Source organism: Sesamum indicum, linkage group LG7, assembly GCF_026168435.1.
Source record: "Sesamum indicum cultivar Baizhima isolate 11 linkage group LG7, ASM2616843v1, whole genome shotgun sequence".
Taxonomy (NCBI): domain Eukaryota; kingdom Viridiplantae; phylum Streptophyta; class Magnoliopsida; order Lamiales; family Pedaliaceae; genus Sesamum; species Sesamum indicum.
The window spans coordinates 5,055,809-5,076,184 of NC_142663.1; the positions used below are offsets into that span (position 1 = coordinate 5,055,809).

The 20,376-nt window shown below is 32.2% G+C and overlaps 3 protein-coding genes and 1 long non-coding RNA gene across 6 annotated transcripts; 3 read left to right on the forward strand and 1 right to left on the reverse strand.

The window, feature by feature from the left end:
• Positions 1-844: 844 nt before the first annotated feature.
• On the reverse strand, positions 845-1,732 carry LOC105166001 (RING/U-box superfamily protein). The gene has a single exon (XM_011085174.2). It carries the CDS (start codon positions 1,420-1,422, stop codon positions 1,021-1,023), a length of 402 nt encoding a protein of 133 aa, XP_011083476.1. The 5' UTR covers positions 1,423-1,732; the 3' UTR covers positions 845-1,020.
• A 5,403-nt stretch (positions 1,733-7,135) lies between these two features.
• LOC148787500 (uncharacterized) lies at positions 7,136-9,019 on the forward strand. 3 transcript variants are annotated; one of them, XR_016066486.1, is made up of 5 exons: positions 7,136-7,287; positions 7,492-7,549; positions 7,654-7,725; positions 7,824-7,899; positions 8,266-9,019. XR_016066486.1 is itself a non-coding variant. In XM_088882868.1 (5 exons), exons 1-5 carry the CDS (start codon positions 7,241-7,243, stop codon positions 8,344-8,346), a joined length of 321 nt encoding a protein of 106 aa, XP_088738994.1. In that variant the 5' UTR covers positions 7,139-7,240; the 3' UTR covers positions 8,347-9,019. The 3 variants fall into 3 exon arrangements, 2 of the variants coding, with proteins under 2 accessions (XP_088738994.1, XP_088738995.1); XM_088882868.1 differs by having other exon boundaries at positions 7,139-7,287; positions 7,667-7,725; XM_088882869.1 differs by lacking the exon at positions 7,136-7,287 and adding an exon at positions 7,294-7,423 and having other exon boundaries at positions 7,667-7,725.
• A 2,836-nt stretch (positions 9,020-11,855) lies between these two features.
• On the forward strand, positions 11,856-12,972 carry LOC105165975 (uncharacterized). Its single transcript, XR_016066487.1, has 5 exons — positions 11,856-11,930; positions 12,009-12,074; positions 12,169-12,222; positions 12,396-12,455; positions 12,542-12,972. It is a non-coding gene; the product is annotated as an uncharacterized LOC105165975 (long non-coding RNA).
• Positions 12,973-16,151: 3,179 nt separating this feature from the next.
• Positions 16,152-18,072, forward strand: LOC105165976 (Thioredoxin superfamily protein). The gene is made up of 4 exons (XM_011085139.3): positions 16,152-16,735; positions 17,098-17,200; positions 17,585-17,746; positions 17,809-18,072. The coding sequence occupies exons 1-4, from the start codon at positions 16,455-16,457 to the stop codon at positions 17,971-17,973; spliced, it is 711 nt and encodes a 236-aa protein (XP_011083441.1). The 5' UTR covers positions 16,152-16,454; the 3' UTR covers positions 17,974-18,072.
• Positions 18,073-20,376: the final 2,304 nt, after the last annotated feature.

Sequence of the window (20,376 nt, forward strand, 5' to 3'; positions counted from 1 at the left end):
TGAGTAATAAACAAGGCAGCTAATTTTCAAATTTGAGAGGAAGTTGAAGTGGCATGACATGATTGCGAAAATTCCAATCAACTTTATAAAAGCGGAAAATTTTACTTATTTCCTCTAAACCCCGAAACAAAATTATTGGAGTTGGGAGGGGAGGCAGCTGCAATTACTTGACTAAAACGCTACTCCCTTATACACGACTTCCCTTTCAAAAATTGTTGCCTATTACTCCAAATAATCATTAAAGTTATATTCCCCCCCACTCAAAAATAACAATTATGTAGCAATTAAAGTATGTACAACTCATACACACGCATTTCTTGTTTAATTATATTTCCACCTATTTTCCCTATTAACTTACTAAAAATATTCATCTTCAACTTTTATTTTCTTTCTCAAATTTAATATATTTTTATTCTTAAGATATGATATATATGAGAAAATTATTAATTTTTTTTTAAAAAAATGGTATTTACCTCCTTGTCCGTAAATGAAGTAATTTATCCAACAATAAGATTAGAAATTACAGACACAATTTCGAAATAATACTTCAAATAACTTTATAGGAAAAGAAATTAAAAAATTCATGGATGTTTAACAAAATATAATTTCAAGAATTTTTAATTGTTTAAATTTAAATTTAGCCAAACAAATCCTGAATTGAAATGCATGATTTTAAATGTGTGGATCCAAATATAAATGTCTGCTACTCTGCTTTAATAGTAATTTACTTCAAGAATTACCAGTATTTAATATTTGAAATTTTGATTTAAAATTGTAATTAACATAATGATCAGACTTAGATATTTATGAAGAATGAAAAACAAGAAAAGAAAAAGAAATAAAAGGGCCCAAAAAACTTATTATATATATAAATAATAACAATAAGATGAATATGAATTCTGTTCTCCTCTGAGTCTACAAATTCAGAAAATAAGAACAAAAGAAAAAAAAAAAAAAAAACTAAAATTTACATACAAAAATTGAATACCCATAACATTGTGAGAGCTTCATTTCTACATTTCAACAAGGACTGGTTGATTGAGGTGGATCAAAGAGCTCGGGCCCAATCTTGGCCCGGCAAACAGGGCAGATGGAGTTCTTGGACAGCCACGCATCCGCGCATTCGAGATGGAAGCCGTGATTGCACCCGGGAACCATCCTCGCCGCTTGCTCGCTCTCAATTTCGTCTAAACACACCGCACAGTCCGTGCCCAACACCAAATCTTTGCCGGTAACCTTGGGGAGTTTCTCGAGATCAGAGGACGACAGGCCCTTCCCCTGGTTGGGCTTCACCGGCGCCCGAAACTCCTGGCTCTCGTCGCTCCTACTCGCCGAGTAGCACAGCAGACAGATGTACACCACGAACACTGCGCTCATGCCGGCGCACGGCAGAAACAGGGCGAGAAACACCGACACCAGCATGGTTTTTTGTCTGAGTATGGTATGGGTATTCAAGAAAGCTTGAGACAAGTGTGAATTTCAAGCGGGTTGGAGTGTAATGTACACCATGGCTCACGGTGGGAAGGGTCAGGGGGAAATGAGTGGGTTTATATACTGGGGTTGGGGGTGTTTAGGGTCTGTTTGGGTGCTGGAAACGTTTATCAGAGTATTGAAGGGAGGCTATTTACTTCAGGTGTTTGGTTTATAATTTATTGTGTGTGGGAAATGAAATTAGATGGCTATATATATAGAGAAAGTTTAATACAATTTACTGATCTGATATTGAAAATGAGCAAATTATTAATTTTCTTTGTACAGAGAGAAAGAGAGAGAGCTTATTTTAAGTTATAAGCAGTATAGACAAAGCCAAACAGAAATTGTTTTTCCAGTTATGGAAAGCTGACGCCTTTCTTGAATCTCAAGGAAAAAATGAAGAAACTGATGTATAGATTTTTTTATGGGCACTCGTCTTTTTATGGGAAAAAGGAAAAGAAACGTACTGCGGTGAGATCATTGGACCCGCGATTTCGTGACCGCTTGATTTTCTAATCTTACATTCTTGGCAAGAACAAAGGGAGGGTGGTGAACATGAATGAATCCCTTCATTAATGGTGGAAGAAGTCTCTAGAATGTGTAACTATAGGGTTGTGATTTGGTGTGACGAGCATAATGAATTGAATGGCTGTGATGCGACTTGATCAGAGAAAGAAAGTGAGTGATTTCATCACTGTTGCTTAGTTGTTGCGCACAAGAGTGAGTGAGTAGACACATACATGATACATTTGGCCAAGTATGCAAAATTTGAGGAGGGTTTTTAGGGCAGGGTTTTAATGAATGGAACACTCTGTGTGTGTGTCTGTGGGCTGTAATAACACTGTACAGTGTGTGTTTTTTTGTGTCTGTGTGTGTGATGTTATCTGTCTCTGTGGGTGGAATTGATGGATGGTTGTAATCTTGGTGGGGTGTTTGGAAGATCCAAGAGGGATTTCGTAGTTTCTACAATTTGTATAGAATTTTTGTTTGTCAAGGAATGATGACTTATGTTTTTTATTTTTACTGTGTGGGGAATTTATGTCGGGGTCAAGATTATAGTTTATGTGGTTCTTGGTTTGGCCAATTTCCACACAAAGAATTTAGAATAGAATTTGGGGTTAATTACACTTCAATTTTTTTTTAAAATATAAAATTATATACTTTTTTTTGAAAAAACGGTTTGAAATTGTACTTACACAATCTTCAAAAAAATCTTCCTTTACAATTTGACAGTCTTCCAGGAGGATTTGGATAAAAAATAATAATACTAACAAAATAAATTACATTAATTTTTCATTTTGCCTCTCACTTAATATTTTCATGTATATTTTTGTATTTATAAATGGATAAATATAATATATATATATATGCACTGAGGTTAACACACTACATTTTTCTCCTTATAAGTACATAATGATTACATGAGAATGTTACATGATGAGTAAAATTGAAATTTTGTGTATTTTTTTACTAACATCATCATTTTTCATCTAAACTCTAACAAAAGATGTTCAGGTTTAAATAGTGAATTTCCGAAAGGGGTGTAACTGTAATTTTTTTTTGGGAGAAAAATATATTTTTATATTTTTAGATGGGTCTAAATGTAATTAACTCTAGAATTTAATATCACTAGAAGATATTCTTTTATTATGATTACTTATCAAGATTAAAAGTAAAAAAATATAATTAATATTAATTAATTTGTAGCTGTGCAATGACTACTAATCATCACTTCTTCAATTGAAATCAAAATATTAATTGCACCAAAAAGTTATAGCAAATTTTGACCATAACAAAAAATATAAAATAATTTATGATCGTGGTAGATGATTTTGATCTATTATATTTTTTATGCCATAACCATTTATGACATAGGGCAAAATTATTAATTTTTCTTTTTGTAGTATTTATAGTGATGATATATTATTTAGGAACTTTCATATGTATGTACATTTTGTACAAGTAGATGTATGGATATTTTTTAAATAAAATTATGGTTCTATAGATTATATAATGAGAAGTATTTGAAAAGTTATTGTAGGAGACTTTTTATATGTATATTAAATGTGTTTACAACTAATATATGTAATATATGAATTACAAAGTTAAAAAAATCATAAAAATTTTGACTTTGAAAGAATCTACATGATGATATGTTGTTCTTGACCAAGTATTTAATTGGTTTTGGAGGGATTTTTTTGTCTATTTCGACTTCAATATTATTATTAAAAAAAATCGATCAATTTTTATCCAGACAATGAAATTATCTTGTGTCAAGTATATGTCTTTTTCAGGTGTAATTGATACTTTTTGACATAAATGGACCATAATATGCTATTTTTTTTTTGTTAATTATTATTCATAATTACAAAAATTAAAATCAAAATGGAGCACAAGTGTCATCCTACCACTATCACATTAGAGGAAGAAAAGTGCATTTCTCCATGGTCTACCTATATTTTGCAACATTCAAATCTCAATTTTCATCCTTTTTTATGTACTTCTAGCTCAAACAAATTAATTAATAAATAAAAATTTTCTCAGCTCTATTTCTTCATACCATACACTTACATTAATTAATTCAAAAATATCTCATTTTTTCATGTAAAAGCTAAAAGAAAAGGCAAAAGTTAAAAAAAATAAGAAAACAAAACAAAAAGAATAAATCACAACGAGTTTTCCTAAAATTTATTATAATTACAAATACCCCTTATTGTTGAAAAACTTATAAATGTCCCCGTAAAATTAAAAATCATCTAACAAAAACTCTCTCGTAACAGTTTATTATAATTTTTTTTAATTATAATAAATTTAAAAAAAAACCCGTTGTAATATACCTAAACAAAAAATAAAACCAAGCAAGCCCAAAAAAATTTCCAAAATGAATTGAACAAATCATTGCCTGCAATTTTATGTGATTTGACAAAATACGTTTTCAAGTATGGTGGTGGCTACAGTACTCCCTCTAAGCCTCTATATTTTATTGAAGTTGTTAGCATATTGCAGAGATATACATTATCCATTTCCTGATCATGATTCATACCGATATAAAGTGAAATGCGTATCTCATAATTCTTTTACTTTTTTAATATGTATTTTTTTAAAAAATAAATGTCCCTCTTTCTCTCTTTATTTGCACTTTATGCAATAAAATTGTCACCTCTAACATCAAATTACTACTATGGAATGATGATGAAATAAAATATTTGATCGAGCTCGCAATCTGACCCACCCAATCCTTGATGGAGGCGAAACTAATGATGCTAGAACCAAATGGACCAATTAAATTGTTAATTATGAGTATAATATAAATGTAGATGATAAGGTCGAGAGGAGTTTGATTGTGCTACTCTTGGATATGCAGAAAATAATTCTAAAATCATCAGTCGCATTAGAGGTGTTAGGATCGTCTCCAATAAAAACACTCCAATGATTAGGTTAGCGATATTGCCTAAGATGGGATGGTCAGAACTGAATATTATATTTAATTGATTTGGCATACCTGAATAATTGATTTGCAGGTATTTATTATTTTTCATTTGTGTACGGATGATACTGGAACTCATGACCTAGATGGCACCATGTGTCCACCTTTAGAGGGTTGTTGGATATATCGACTACCAGTGAGCCCGAAAAAGGAAAGTCTAATCAACTATTACAAGAATGATGGGTTACAAAAACCTTTATATTACAAAACAATATACAGAAATATTAACAGAAATTATACTGATCTAGAATAACAGAGTATATATAAAAATATATATTTTTTTCTTCTTTTTCGCAGATCTATATGTGTAAAGCAGTAACAGATAAGAGGTTGGCTCAAGGAGCTAGATCCAGAGATGGAAGCCCACAACCAACAAGGCCGGCAACATCTCACAGTTGTTCAGAACCCAATTAACCACAAAGGTCAGTCCACAAAAGACAATTCACAACCACTTCAGATTTTCACTCAGGAATGAATTCACAAAACACCTTTTTAATCGAAGCAAAAGAGAAGAAGATTTCTCAATCGATTATTCTCATATGAAAACCTCTTGAAGTATTTATAGAGGTATGGTTTAGAGATCAGAGAGAGGGACATTGATTATTGGAGAGAGAGAAAGACGCCAGAGAAGAAACCGAGAAGAAAGAGAGATAGAAAATCGGCGAGGAGAGAGAAGGAAAAAACCAGAGAGAACCAGTGAAGGAAACGAGGGGGTAGGGTAAATGAATTAGAGTTAGGTTTCTGAAGAAGGGGATATAAATATAAGACAAATAGGGTACGGCAAATGGGCCGAGTGGAGAGAGTAGGTTGAGCCAATAAGTGGACCGAAGATATGGAGTGGGCTGAGCCATCCATATTAGAGGATTGGTCGACTTTGGGCTTGAGCCTACCAAATGGTCTTGAGCCATAATTTTTCAACAAAGGCTAAGATTGTAGGTCCTTAAATCAAATCAGGACAACCAGAATGGACCTAACCCACTTTGAAAGTGTACGAATCCTCCTTTTGAGCCTTGTAAAAGGGTAAAACGGGGGAAATTAAGATCCTTTTACTCACATAAGTAGCTATACATGTTAAAGCCCACAATCCAACCCAAATCATAAATAGATTTAATGCAATTTACCTCCTTATCTAAGGAGGTAAATAACTTTATTTTAGAAAAACACAAACGAATAAATTACGATATTTTTTAAATCACAAGAAGGTAAATTTTTATTTTTTTTTACAAAAAGATTTATTGCATTTTTCTCAGTCATAAATTCAAGAAGACATTTAACGATTAAACTCAAGCCCCATTTTGTTACGGGTTTTGAATTAGGCGAACCTAAATCTAAATCCGAACCCAAATCCAAACCCGTACCCATTGTTTCTGCGGTATGTGATGCTGCTTTCATGCCGTGGAACTTGTGAATTCTTGAGGAAGATTTTAATTCGTGGAGGTGATTTGCAGGAAGCACGGGTTTCTTGCTTTAGACAAAGATATTTTCTTCACATGGCTTCACCAAAGTAGGGAACTACTATTTTAAATTCTATTGATTGATGCTATAATTTTGTTAAAATTTTAGCCCCCGTTTGCTTTTACTTTTAGTATTTAATTTTTAATTGAATTCTGCATTTTCAAGATTTTTAAAGTTTAATTTATTTTTCTGGTAAAGATAGAAATATGTCTGAATTAACGAGTTCAAATTAATCTTGAAAATGTATTTACACATTTCATGCATGCAATTATATTTAGATTTAATAATTTGGATTTATTATTTCAATGTTTTACTAATGATTAAGACTGAGGTTCTATGAATAAGTTCGAATTGTATAAGTTACGTGGATATTTGTCCCACTTTATATAGGTGATGTTAACTCCTTTTCAACAAACAATTAATACATAAATGACATATTATTTAAATTCTAAAAATTTAAATTTGTGACTTAAGACAGTCATTATTACAAGATCAAGAACCGAATCTAAGATGCACAAACATAGAAACATCTTACACTATTGCATCATATCGTCACATAAACGTTTTTTTTCCCCGATACAATCTAAGAGGCTATCAAGCAATATTCAAGTCAAAGTTGGATCATTAATTTCGTGAGTACTATGTAATTGCGTGTTAGCATTTGGAAGTATCCTTGTGATCCACATGTGCTTTGCTGGTGATGTACAAAGCCCACGGTTTGCTGCTCGTGAAATTTGTGGGCGATACATACACTCGAATTATTACATAGTTACTATCGTCTCCAAAAGTCAATAGTGATGCACGTAGATTTTCTTTTCATTTCTGATGCGAGAAAAATATGCTTCATTACAAAGAGTTGAGTTTGATATGAGGTAATCACTCAGATCGTATCAAAATCTACGTCCCCACCTTCATATTTAAATTGCAAACAATTTCGAACTTGCACCATTCGTTCGGAATCATTAACCAGCCTCAGTACCTCGAAAGCTCTAATATGTACGATTTAGGGTATGATTTAGGATATTTATAGTTTTTTATTAAATTTCTAAATATGAAAGTTTGATTTTTCTATATAGGTGTTCTATTTTTGGTTTCGGTTGGAGAAAAATCAACGAGGTCTCGACAATATATGAGGTTAGTTTTCGGATCTACTACTTTAAGATATTTTTTATGATTTTTAAAAATAAATTCTCGGTACAAGAATTGATTTAGGGTTTTCCTTATTTCTTTATTCTAAGTTTTTCTGTATAGGATTTTTTCTTTTTGGGTTTCTGCTGGAGAAAAAAAAAGAGGTTCAACCAATATATGAGGTTAGTTTTTCAGATCTACTACTTCAATGTATTTTTTTATTTTTTTAAAAAAAATTCCGATCAAAGAACTGATTCTTAGTTATGTTACTTTATTGTAGATTTTGTATAAAAACAAAAAAAAAAGAAAAAGAAAAAGAAAGATTGGGACTTGGTGAACTGTGCAAGACAATAACGGTATGTTTGTTTTATTTGAATTTATATGTATATGTGGCCCCTATTTGAGACTTGCATGATATTCACTTCTAGTAGTGACTTGCATGATATTGTTTATACCTTTTATGATAGTTTGTAAAATTTAAGAATTTTATTTAGACTTTTTATTATAGTATGTGGTCCCTATTTGAAAATTATTGTATTGTATTTCATAAATGTGGGCCTGTTTGAAAATTGACAGTTATTAATTGACCCCCACTGATGATATAAATGTTCACAAAATTCCTTGTGATAAACGTGTGTATCTACTTTTCTAATGTGCTTCTTGTTTGAGAATTGCCTCCTTTTAAAAAAATTGAATTTATTTATTTTTTCCTCAATGTGCAGAGTAGTGACTTGCATGATATTCATTTCGGGTATGGTGGTAGATTTGTGGATGGTAATAAATCTAAATATGAAGGGACATAAAAAAGGCATTTGAAGGGATAGATATTGATATTCTAGGAATGCATGAATTAGGAGTTATGTATGACAAATATGGTGGGAGGAAAGGCACAATGAACTTTTATTATAAAGTTCCAGGCTTATCATTAGAACTTGGTCTAAGAAGTATTAACAATGAATGCCCTGACATTTACGTATGTGATTTGGAGAATCAATATAGAGGGATAGACTTGCCTATTGAAATATATATAGAAGAAAGTGATTGTGAGCCCGTTCAGACACTAGATAAAGATGGTAATGTTGTTTACAATGAAACTGAGGAAGAAATTAGGTACTCGCTAGATGGGTTAATTTCGAAGATGATTTAGATGATAGTGTTCCTGTGGGGGATGGTCGAGGGCTGGATTCTGTGTGTGAGGGTGTTGGGTAAAGGCTAAATTGTGAGGGGCAAGGACAGGGTAGGATGGGATAGGATCTGTGTGTGAGGGTGTTGGGGAAAGGTTGAATAGTGAGGGGTAGGGGGAACAAGGACATGGTGGTAATGGTGAGGGTGGTGAATAAGAGTTTCAGACTGAAAATTTGAGGCCTGAAAAAGGCACACAAAAAAAAAAGATAAATAAACTATGCTGAAAATTAATCCTCATCAGAATTTGATGATTCTTCTGATGAGGATTATCATCAGCCTGATCAAGCCTCAAGTGATAGTGAAACCCCAAGTCTTGTTTTAGAAGACCTTGAAGTGTCAAGTAATGATAACATATTCTTGAGTAAGAACCCAACTAAAAAAGATTTAATCCACAAACTGAGAAAGGTTATGAAGACGAAAATAAAAAAACCAGAATTTCAGACTGAAAATGCTGAAGAAAATGAAAACTAGTTTAGTGATGATGCTAAAAGTGATGAACTTGAAAGCTTGCCTAATTCTGATAATGAAAATTCACAACCAAACATGAATTTTTTAAAGAAACCACAAACATAAAGACATGTGAATTGGTTGTTGGGATGAAATTTCATAATGCAAAATGTTTTAAAGGGGTTTTGAGAGACTGGTGCGTCAGAAAAAGCTTTGATGTTGAATACATAAAAAATGAGAAATCAATGGTGAGTGCAAGATGTAAATTTGATGGTTGTAATTGGAGAATTCATGCATCCCCAGTAATGAAAGATGAATTTCGAATCAAAAGCATACAAGGGGCTCACACATGTGCTAAAACATATGATAACAAGCTTGCAAAAGCTTCATGTTTTGCCAAAAGGATGGAATCTGCAATTAGAGACCATTCAAATATTCCAATTAAACAGTTGAAAAGATCAATTTTGAGAAAATACAAAGTTGAAGTGAGTCAACAAAAAGTTCAAAGGGCAAGCATGGAGGCATTTGAAAAAATTAGAAGAAAAGATTCTATTCAATATGAAAAACTGTAGGATTATTGTGAGACAGTGATGCATTTTAACCCTGACAACAAGATGATTATTAGAAAAGTTGAGGTTTCAGATTCACCAATCTTTGATAAAATGTATTTAAGCTTTTCAGCACTTAAAAATAATTTTTTAAATGGTTGCAGACGAATCATTGGTCTAGATGGTTGTTTTCTGACAACTTGTCATAGTGGACAGTTGCTTGTGGCTGTAGGGAGTGATGAGAATGACAATATGTTTCCTATTGCCATGGTTGTAGTTCAGATAGAAAACAGGGAAAATTGGACTTGATTTTTGGGGGAATTGGTTGTTGGATGAAATTTCATAATGCAAAATGTTTTAAGGAGGTTTTGAGAGACTGGTGCGTCAAAAAAGGATTTGATATTGAATATATAAAAAATGAGAAATCAAGGGTGACTGCAAAATGCAAATTTGAGGGTTGTAATTAGAGAATTCATGCCTCCCCGTAATGAAAGATGAATTTCAATTCAAAAGCATACAAGGGGCTACACGTGTTAGAATATATAATAACAAGCTTGCAAAAGGTTCATATCTTGCCAAAAGGATAAAATCTGCAATTAGAGACCATTCAGATATTCCAATTAAACAGCTGAAAAGATCAATTTTGAGAAAATGCAAGGTTGAAGTGAGTCAACAAAAAGTTCAAAGGGCAAGAAGGGAAGCGCTTGAAAAAATTAGAAGAAAAGATTCTATTCAATATGAAAAACTGTGTTTGTGAGACAGTGATGCATTTTACCCCTGGCAACGAGATGATTATTAGAAACGTTGAGGGTTCAGATTCACCAATCCTTGATAAAATGTATGTAAGTTTTTCAGCACTTCAAAATAATTTTTTTAATGGTTGCAGACCAATCATTGGTCTAGATGGTTGTTTTCTGAAAAACTGTTATAGTGGACAGTTGCTTGTGGCTGTATGAGAATGACAATATATTTCCTATTGCCAAGACTATAGTTCAGATAGAAAATAGGAAAAATTGAACTTGGTTTTTGGGGAAATTGCTAGATGATATAGGTGGGTGGGTAGGCAAAAAGGACTCATTGAGGCCTTAAAAGATCTTGTGCCCAATTCTAAATATAGATTTTGCGTTATGCACATGCATGAAAACTTCAAAATAAAACTTAAATCCCAAGAACTGAAACAATTCTTCTAGAAAGCTGCATCAACAGCAAACAAAAGGGATTTTGAAGAATTCATACAAAAAATTGAAGATTTTAGCCCCAAAAAAAAACTTGAAGTTGAGACAGCCTTTGAATGGCTGAGAAAAATCAATCCAGAACATTGGATTAGGGTTTTTTTCCCTTTGCATAGTAAATGTGATATATTGGTGAACAATCTTTGTGAAAACTTTAATAATTACATACTTGATGCTAGAGATAAGCCAATAAACACATTGTTTGAATGGATTATATGTAAATTGATGTCAAGATTGCAGCAAAAAAGGGATGGGATGGAGAAGTTGAGGGAGACATTTGCCCCAAATGTTCTAAAAGCAATCAAGAAGCAACAGTTAATGGCTAGGAATTGTTTTACGTTATGGTGTAGGATGGTTGAGTATGAAGTAGATCATTTCCTAGATAAGTATGTGGTAGATGTTTTAAAAAGAACATGTATGTGTGGCATGTTTTAGTTGAATGCATACCCCTGCTGCCATGCATGTGCAATAATATCTACCAAAAGGGTTCTAATTGATGAGTATGATGATGTTTGTTACAAAAAATCAACATACTTAAAGGTTTATGGGGAGATGATTCATATTGTTCTCGGGGTAAAAAGATTATATTCAAACTACTTATGAATCTCTAAAACCACCAAAAGTTAAAACGAAAAAGGGTAGACCAAAAAGACTTAGGAGGAGGGGTCCGGATGAAGTGCAATCCACTTCTACAAGAAAATGTCTAGCATATACTTGCACGAACTGCTTGGAGAGGGGGCACAACAAGGAAACTTGCAAGAATCCACCACATCCAAAGTCAAAATTTTACAAGGTTTGTTAATTGAAATTGTTCATCTGATATTCTGTTTCTTTTTTTTTTTTTTTTACAATTCTATTGAGTAAAAACATTCATTTGCAGGGTATAAGTCATGAGGAAATACCTATTGAAGGCTCCCAAATTCCCCCGCAAGCCAGGAGCATAAATTGCAGTCTAAGGCTACAAGAGCAACCAAGGTAAGTTTTTTAATATATTTTTTTCAAAGTAAATATTAGTTACTACTTAAATATCAACAAATTAATTTTGAATTTCAGAAGCAAAAAACAAGAGCAGGTGCAAAGATACTGTAAACAAGCATTCCTCCATCTACTGTAAGCATTGTAAGTTCTCATAGCAATTAAAATATAATTCTTTTTGCTGCAATTGTTTACTGTAATATTCTTGACATATTAAATTTTTTTTTTCCAAATGCAGATTGATCATCTGCAGCTACACCCAACAAACACTCCTCCATCTACTATAAGCATTGTAATCTCTCTCTCTCTCTCTCTCTCTCTCTCTCTCTCTCTCTCTCTCTCTCTCTCTCTCTCTCTCTCTCTCTCTCTCTCTCTCTCTCTTTCTTTTTATTAACAACAAGGAATTGACTATCAAATGCTTGTGACTGTAATATAATCTTTGACATATTACCTTTTGAAATGTAGAATGAACAAGCAACTGTTGAGTTATCTGCAACATCCCCCACAAGCACTCATCCATCTACCGTAAGTTCTATTATTATAGGTTCCCTTATTTTTATATTTTATTGTAATTATTTTTAAACTCTTTTTCTTTTTATTGTTATTATCAGCAAAGAATTGGCTATTCAGGACGTAGAAATGCTGCTGTGATAGGAGACACTGTTGGAACAAGCTTAAGAGGATCTATAAATACAAATAAAAATAAAAGGCTATCAATTTTCGAAATTCTGAAAAGAATTAAGGAGAGGTCCAAGAAAAGGCCATAGAAGCTATGAATAACGGAGTTGTAATTTTGTCTTAACCATTTTAATGGGGTTGGATATACATTTTGGCTACTTTAAATGGAGCTATTTGTTTAAATTATTCAGTATTTTTGGCAGAGAATGTTTGGCAGTACTTTTCGAGCTAGTAATGTTTTGTAATGCGGTTGGATGTACTTCTAGCTTAGGCTTATATTTGAGAAATTTGGCAGTGTAAATTGACTTACATTCTGGCAGTGTGTAAATTGACTTAATTGGCAGATATAGTGTGAATTAGCTTACATTGTGCTCAACGAAATTAGGCATTTTATTATTTTTCATATTTTAAGTGTCTTATATAGTATTTCTTACAGCATTGGACAACATTTTAATGTGATGTTATAATCTAGAAATAAATATAAACTGCAGATTTTTTAAATTACAATACCATTAGAACAACCCTTGATAAATAAAAATAAACTGCATATTTGACGAATTAGAATACAATTACAACCACCCTTGATTTTTACTTGATTAACAAAATAAAAATCATAAAACATAAAACTGCACTAACTCCAATCCAAAAAATAGCATTGCTAACCACTTTTTCCTTGTGTTCGACAGTTACATTTGATCTCCTGGAATTTGACGCTTTCGATACCACATCATCTATATCACGACCATTTTGTTCATTTTCATCTGTTGTAAATGCACTCTCCCCCAATCCAGTGTATGCTCCACAGTCAAAGTTTACCGAAAACCCGTTTGGTGCCTATGTAGTTCTTTTAGGTTGTACCCAACGAAAAAAATTACAACTTGAAATCTACAACAATAATACAACCTACCTTTAGAAGGTTTTCTTAAAAAATCCACTACTCTAATTTCTGCATTTGAATTGCATCCACAAAATGGTGAAGCTGAAAACCTCAAATCGAACACTTCTTTGCATCCTCGATTTTTTTTCAATCGACTTGATTGTGTGGACATCGCTTCACAATCTGCAAAAAAGAAAAAAAAATGAGAAAGGAGCGTGCAAGAAAGGGTAAAAATGTGATAGAAAGAAGGGAATGAAGCAACCTTTAAATTGGGGGAGAGAAGGGCAAAAATATCCAAAATAATATGCTTTTCCTATCCAAGTTCGCAGTCAAATCGCATGTGGCACAATTTCTGTACATAGGGGTTTTTTTTAACATGTTTTATATCACACGAGTAGTAATTGATACTTTAATTTTTACAGGATGTTTTTTTATCATTTATATTATCACAGAAAATCCCTAAATTTTTTATGTTGGGATAATTTTCCCTACCTTGACAGGACAATTCTCCTATTCATAGAGAAGTCAATTATCTTTATTGTCGGGATCCTTAACTCTATTCTATTTTTGGAACCATGCAAACGGTTGGCATCAATTTTTGTAATAAATAAAAAAAGACTATATGAATTACTGTGAAATTGATATTTCGGAGATTTTACAGTACCACTTAAAGAAACAGGACACTTATTTTTTCTAAGAGTAGTACTTAGAATTTGTACATATATTATTTTTAAAAGAAAAGTGGGTATGATTTTCATCTTAGTGGGATCAATTCGAAAGTTTGTTCGAATTTGCACCGCTAATTGAAATTTGCTTCTTCCCACCCATTTTTTTTAATAGAAAAATGATTGTTTCATCTTATAATATTTAATTTAAAGTTGAAAAGATAATATAAGTTTGACACTGTCGAATTTGTTCAAAAGAGAAACATAGAATTCATCAAAAATTGGCTGTAAGAAAATGCTTGAGCTTAGCCATATTTTTGCCTATGCGGGACACGACCCCCATTAACATAAAATTTTATAACACGATTATAATTGATTTGGTCTGTTTTTCTCCAAGTTTGTTGCAATATTTTTTCACAAACAAACAAACCCCGACTTTAATAAAATTCCGAAAATTATGACGTGGTTCTGATTTTGGACATCAATCCTACACGGCCCATTCTTCGAATGTTTGATATGTCTTCACTGGGCTTTGATTTGGTACATCTTGAAAGAAGATAGAAACAAATTTAGAAAGTTCTACGGCCCATGATGAACATTTTCGGCCACCTTCTCCTCCCCATTACCCAATCTAATTGTTTTTCGGATATGCCAATGTTAATTTGTATGTGGGTTTTCATGAAATTTGTTATAATTGTAGATATTTTTTTATTATTTAAAAATTATAAATATTTTTTTATATTTTTTGAATTAGATGGTTGTATGATAGATATCCCATCGAGCTAGTCCATTATTGAGGGTATTTATTAATTAGACATTCATTAATTCTAGAAAGACATTTGTGATTTTTCAAACAACGAGAGGTATTTGTAATTATGACTCAACAGCATGTGACTAATTACATTATTCAATATATTGAAATGCAAGAAAAATAATTTAGTACAACAATAATTCAAATCAATAAATACGTTTGAACGAGAAAAGAAAATAACAAACTACTGTAAAAATATATATACTTATATTTGTAGAATTCGAACTCACGTGGTTTTGACTGTGATGCCTCAACTTTAATTATTTCACTTAAGGATGTTTAGGACATTAGAATTTGACATGTTCTGAAAGAAAATTTTAACTCAATCCAATAAGTAGAGGTTGTTGGGGATCATATGGTTGTATTCAGGCAGAGGAACTCAAAGGAACTAAGCTGGAGATTTGCACAAGACACGAAAGTCTTGGCATTTGATGTAATAAATATAAGGGATAATTACATTTCAATTTCCTGAATTATGATGTAATTATATGTAAACACTCTGTGATTTAAAAAATTATATCTAATACCTTTGAGATTTATTTTTGTTTAACAACTAAGTTTCTCCATTAGTAAAAATTACTGAATTTATTGATATTAATAAAAAAATTAAATAAAAATTGGTATTTGCCCCAAATTGCCTTATTACTAATTTATTGCAGATCAAACAATTTTTTCTCAACTAAACTCATTATATCGACAAAGACATACCTTCATAACGTGCGAATATATATGAGGGTAATTCCATCATAAAAAGATTTATTTGACTTGTAATTAATCAGTAATAAGTCAATTGGGGGTAGATATAATTGTTTATTAATATCTGCAAATTCAGTGAATTTTAACTAGTAGAGGAATGTATTTGTTAGATGTTTATCCCAAACCATAAGAGGTCTATCTGTAATTAATCAAATCTTATGAAAAGGGAGTGTAATTATTCATAAATATAATAACAATAAAAAGTTAAAATAAACTAATCTTAATTAAAATTAAATTAACAATTTAAAAAAATAAAAAGTTGGAAAAGAAAGTTTGTATCATCAAGCGAAATCAAGTTTGTGGAGATTTTCACAACTTGGAATTGACAGTTCATTCCCAATACCCCATACTGAAAATCTTATCCGAGATCAAAAGAAAAAGAGAAAAGGAAACCTTATCGATTTCCGGTGTACCTAGACGCAATTCTTCACAAAATACCTCATCGCCTTCTGTCGTAAGTCAGAATCCCCTGTTTCTTGACTTCCAATTCTAGTGAGCAGTCTGTCATCATTCGATTTCGACCATTTTAACGATCCGCCAATAACACCTCGAGATTGCTTTAGATTCATCGGTTGATCCTCCACGCCACGTGTGCAGTTGGTAATTCCCCCACGCTTTGACTGTCACCGCCGCAACTCTTTTCACTCTTCATTCTTCACTATATAAGTAGGAAGGTACTGTACTCGGATTTTCACTGTAGTTAGAAATACAGAATAGGAAAATTCGTAGGAGCCCGGATGAGAAAAATGGGTTTCAAGAGGAACAATAACTCGAGAGATCTTGTTGGGTTTCTTACGTTATTGTGTTTGCTTTCTCTGATTTCGTGTCAGTCCCCAATCCCGCCGAAGCAGGACGGGTTCTGGTACCGACGGAAAACAGGCAAGGAAGAGCCCGTGTTGATCGAGGCGTTCTTTGACCCGGTTTGCCCCGACAGCCGGGATTCTTGGCCCCCTCTCAAGAAAGCAATTCAGCAATATGGCTCTCGTGTTTCAGTTGTCGTGCACACCTTTCCTTTGCCGTAAGTCTCTCAATCGCTGCTTTTCTTATTTCCTTGTGTTTGTTTGTCTTGTCTGTTCTCACTTGTCATCCAAATTTTGTGGATTTAAAATGGAACTTGAAGTTTATTTATGGCTCAAATTTGTCATCTTGGTACACTATGAAATTGTAGTACGTACAGAAAATTCTATCATCATATCTAGGAAACTTTCGAAATCTGGATATGGAAACTGTGGTAATCTTGACATGCGCATGAGGTTTCTTTTTTCCCTTAATCTTGTCCTCATTGTAGAGAACAAGGTTTTGATAATCAAAGGTTTAGATAAGACTGTAAGATGTTTGTTTGACTTTTGTTGTTTTGTGTTGTCTGCTTGAACATTGCAGGTACCATGATAATGCTTTCGCCACTTCGCGGGCTTTGCATATAATTAATAAGGTGAACAGTTCAATCACGTACCATCTGTTGGAGGCGTTTTTCGAGTACCAGGTGACGTGAGATTGAATTTCATACGTCTACATTGGTTTATGTCTCCCTTCAGTTTCGCTTGAATTCCTATTTATGCAGTTTCAGAAGCCGATCCAAGTGATTTTTCCGTCTATTGATGTCTTTTATTTTGATCATAAAATGTCATATTACCTGATTGTTTATTGATGTTGAGTTACTGTCAAGAATGTGGAAATACTAACCCCAATTCAGGTTTGGTTGGACCTGAACACTGCACTTACTTGCGGTATGATTGGGGCATAATTTAAGAAAAGTGGCTTGTACACACTTGTTTTGCGATTACTCGTTTTGTCAAATCTAATTTGAGCAAGAATTTTTCCTCGATACTGGATCATAAGACTCAGAAATTGGCATATTGTCGAACAGGAAAACTTCTATGGCAAAGCAACATTCAACTTGTCAAGAGCAGCCGTTCTAGACCAAATAGCAAAGTTCGTCACAAAGACACTTGGAAAATCGTACCGCGCTGCAATCAAATCCGGCTTCACAGACTCCAAAACAGATCGTGCAACAAGAGTTTCTTTCAAGGTAAGATAGCAATTCTTTTGAATCATTTGCGACTTGATCTCACGAGTTTCTAATGTTTGCAGTTGGGTTGCTTACGGGGCGTTTATGGGACGCCTTTCTTCTTCGTCAATGGGTTTCCCTTACCGGACGCAGGGTCGGCCTTGGACGTTAAAGGATGGAGGAAAGTTTTAGATCCTTTAGTCAGCGGAAAGGGCAAAAGGGTGGAGGAGTTTAGGCATATCTACTGATGATGATGAGTAGATGCACAGTGTAATATCTGCTTCTCTTTCTCATGTAATATGTATTGGTTCAAGTTATGAAGTCAATAATGAGTTGTTGATAGTTAAGTTGTGTAAGAGAGCAATGCTTCCAGAAATTACTGCAGTTAAAATCCTGTTATGGCTGGTGACTGTGCGTTGGTCTTTAGATCGTATACTATCAGCAGCTGCCTGTGGATGAATCTGCAGTCTTTAGAGGTTAATTATAATCCAACCTAAAGAGGTTACATTAATAATATGGTGGAACCTACTTGAGGCATTTATGATTTTTTATGCCTATTAGACTCCGAGGGATTGGGTTGGCTCAACTTAACCCACCCCTTGAGATGGGTTAGATGATCCTAGTATCTAAGGATTCGTTCGGTTAGAGTGAAAAGTAAAGTTTCTAAGAAAAGATTAAGTAAAAATGGTCGTATAAGAAAAAGTTTGGTATTTGGTTACGGAGAATAATTAGAGGAAAAATAAAACAGGTCGTATATAAAGCCCCATACAATTTTATTTTCGTTCAAGTTTGGGCGGAAAAATAAGAAGTATAAGACTAAAAGAATAAACAAGTACATAATTTTTTTTTTATTTTATTACCTATGTATATAATGTTCCTCCAATTTTTCTTTTTTCTTTCCGCTGATAGTTTTTGAGAAAAGATAATCGAATCGCTAGAAAAACCACTATGCCGTCGATGATTGATAGTAACTTTTATTTTATTTAGGCTGAATAGTTTAGATTAAATGCATGAATATTTTTGTTAATAAAAAAATATTTTATTTCTGTTTGATGAATATATTTTACTAATTAAGATTTTTACATTTTTATATCTAAAATTATTTTAGTATAATATTAATTTATTTATTTTTTAAACCAAACGAAAGTAAATATTCATTTAGTTGCAATGTGTTTTGCTTTGATGAGCGATTATGTTATATATCATTACATTATACAAAAATAGCTATGAAAATATAATAATTATTAATAGTGATTTATACTTAACCAATCATCATAATTGAAGTAGAGCAAAATAGAACTCATAATATTACAGTAATCATGGACTTAACTAGATACAGTAAAACCTTTATAAATTAATACTCTATAAATTAATAAACTCTCTAAAATAATAAAATCTTCCGGTCCCGACTTGGGCCTTTGTAAAAAATCATCAAATTCGATAAGATAATAAGATAATAATTTTTCAGAAAATTCCTTTATAAATACTAGGTCCCATTAAAACTCTAAATTAATAATTCATAAATATTACAATTATAAATATTATGGTAATTTGCTAAAATATGAAGTTTGTAATGATTTATGCATTTGATCATTCATGAATGATTTTACGATGCCTTTTAGATGATAAGACATGGTGGGTTGTTATGAATTATTTTATTTTCATATTGAGATTTATATAGTATATGTTTCATTCATCATGTATGAATATATTTAATTGGCTATAATAATTATTTAAGTGCAACGATTTATATAGTATATTTAAGTAATATCAATGAATTGATATATGCGTCTATAAATATAATAGTTAATTGTATACAATGAATTGATATTATACATAAATATATCTAATTAGTTACAAAGAATTGATTGATGCATGAATATAATCAATGAAACATATATGAATTCAATTATTTTTAGTACATATGTACTAAATTTGCTGAATTTAAAAAGTCTCTCTTTTAATTAATAAAATATTAATTTATCGATAAATTAATATCTCTCTAAATTAATAAAATTTCATGGTCCCAAAGTTATTAATTTATAGAGGTTTTACTGTAGTAAACAGACATTTTATTCAAAAAATAAATAAATAAATAGAAACGATACTTACATAATTACATAAATATTTCAGTAAATGAACGTAATTGAAAAAATGCATCAATAATAATAAATATGAATAAATAATTACAATAAACTTACATAAAGTCTGATATAATTTGAAATTATGACATCAAACTAATTCATGATTGGTTTGGCCTGATTAAACAAATCACAGATGATTGGTTATTACACATTGGTTGAGGTTGGACAGAAGCGGATGTTCTTTTAAAATTATCCAATTTTGACAGTTGATTACTCCTATTTACGACTTCCGGATGGGGTAAAAATAGGAATTACCGTGGGATGAATTTCCAAATTATTAGGGCAACACAAGTCACAAGTGGAATCTGAGATCTTCCTAAGAACCAAACAAAGATGTTGTAGCACGTTAAGATTTGGTAATATCTAAAACCCATTTTGTCGAAACGTGTGGCCAACCCAAACTAGTTGTTCGATCAGTTCGGTATCCAAATATTGGGCGCAGTCTTATCCCAACTCCAAATATTTATTTATTTTTTAGAAAAAGGAAAATATCAACTGATAGCCGGT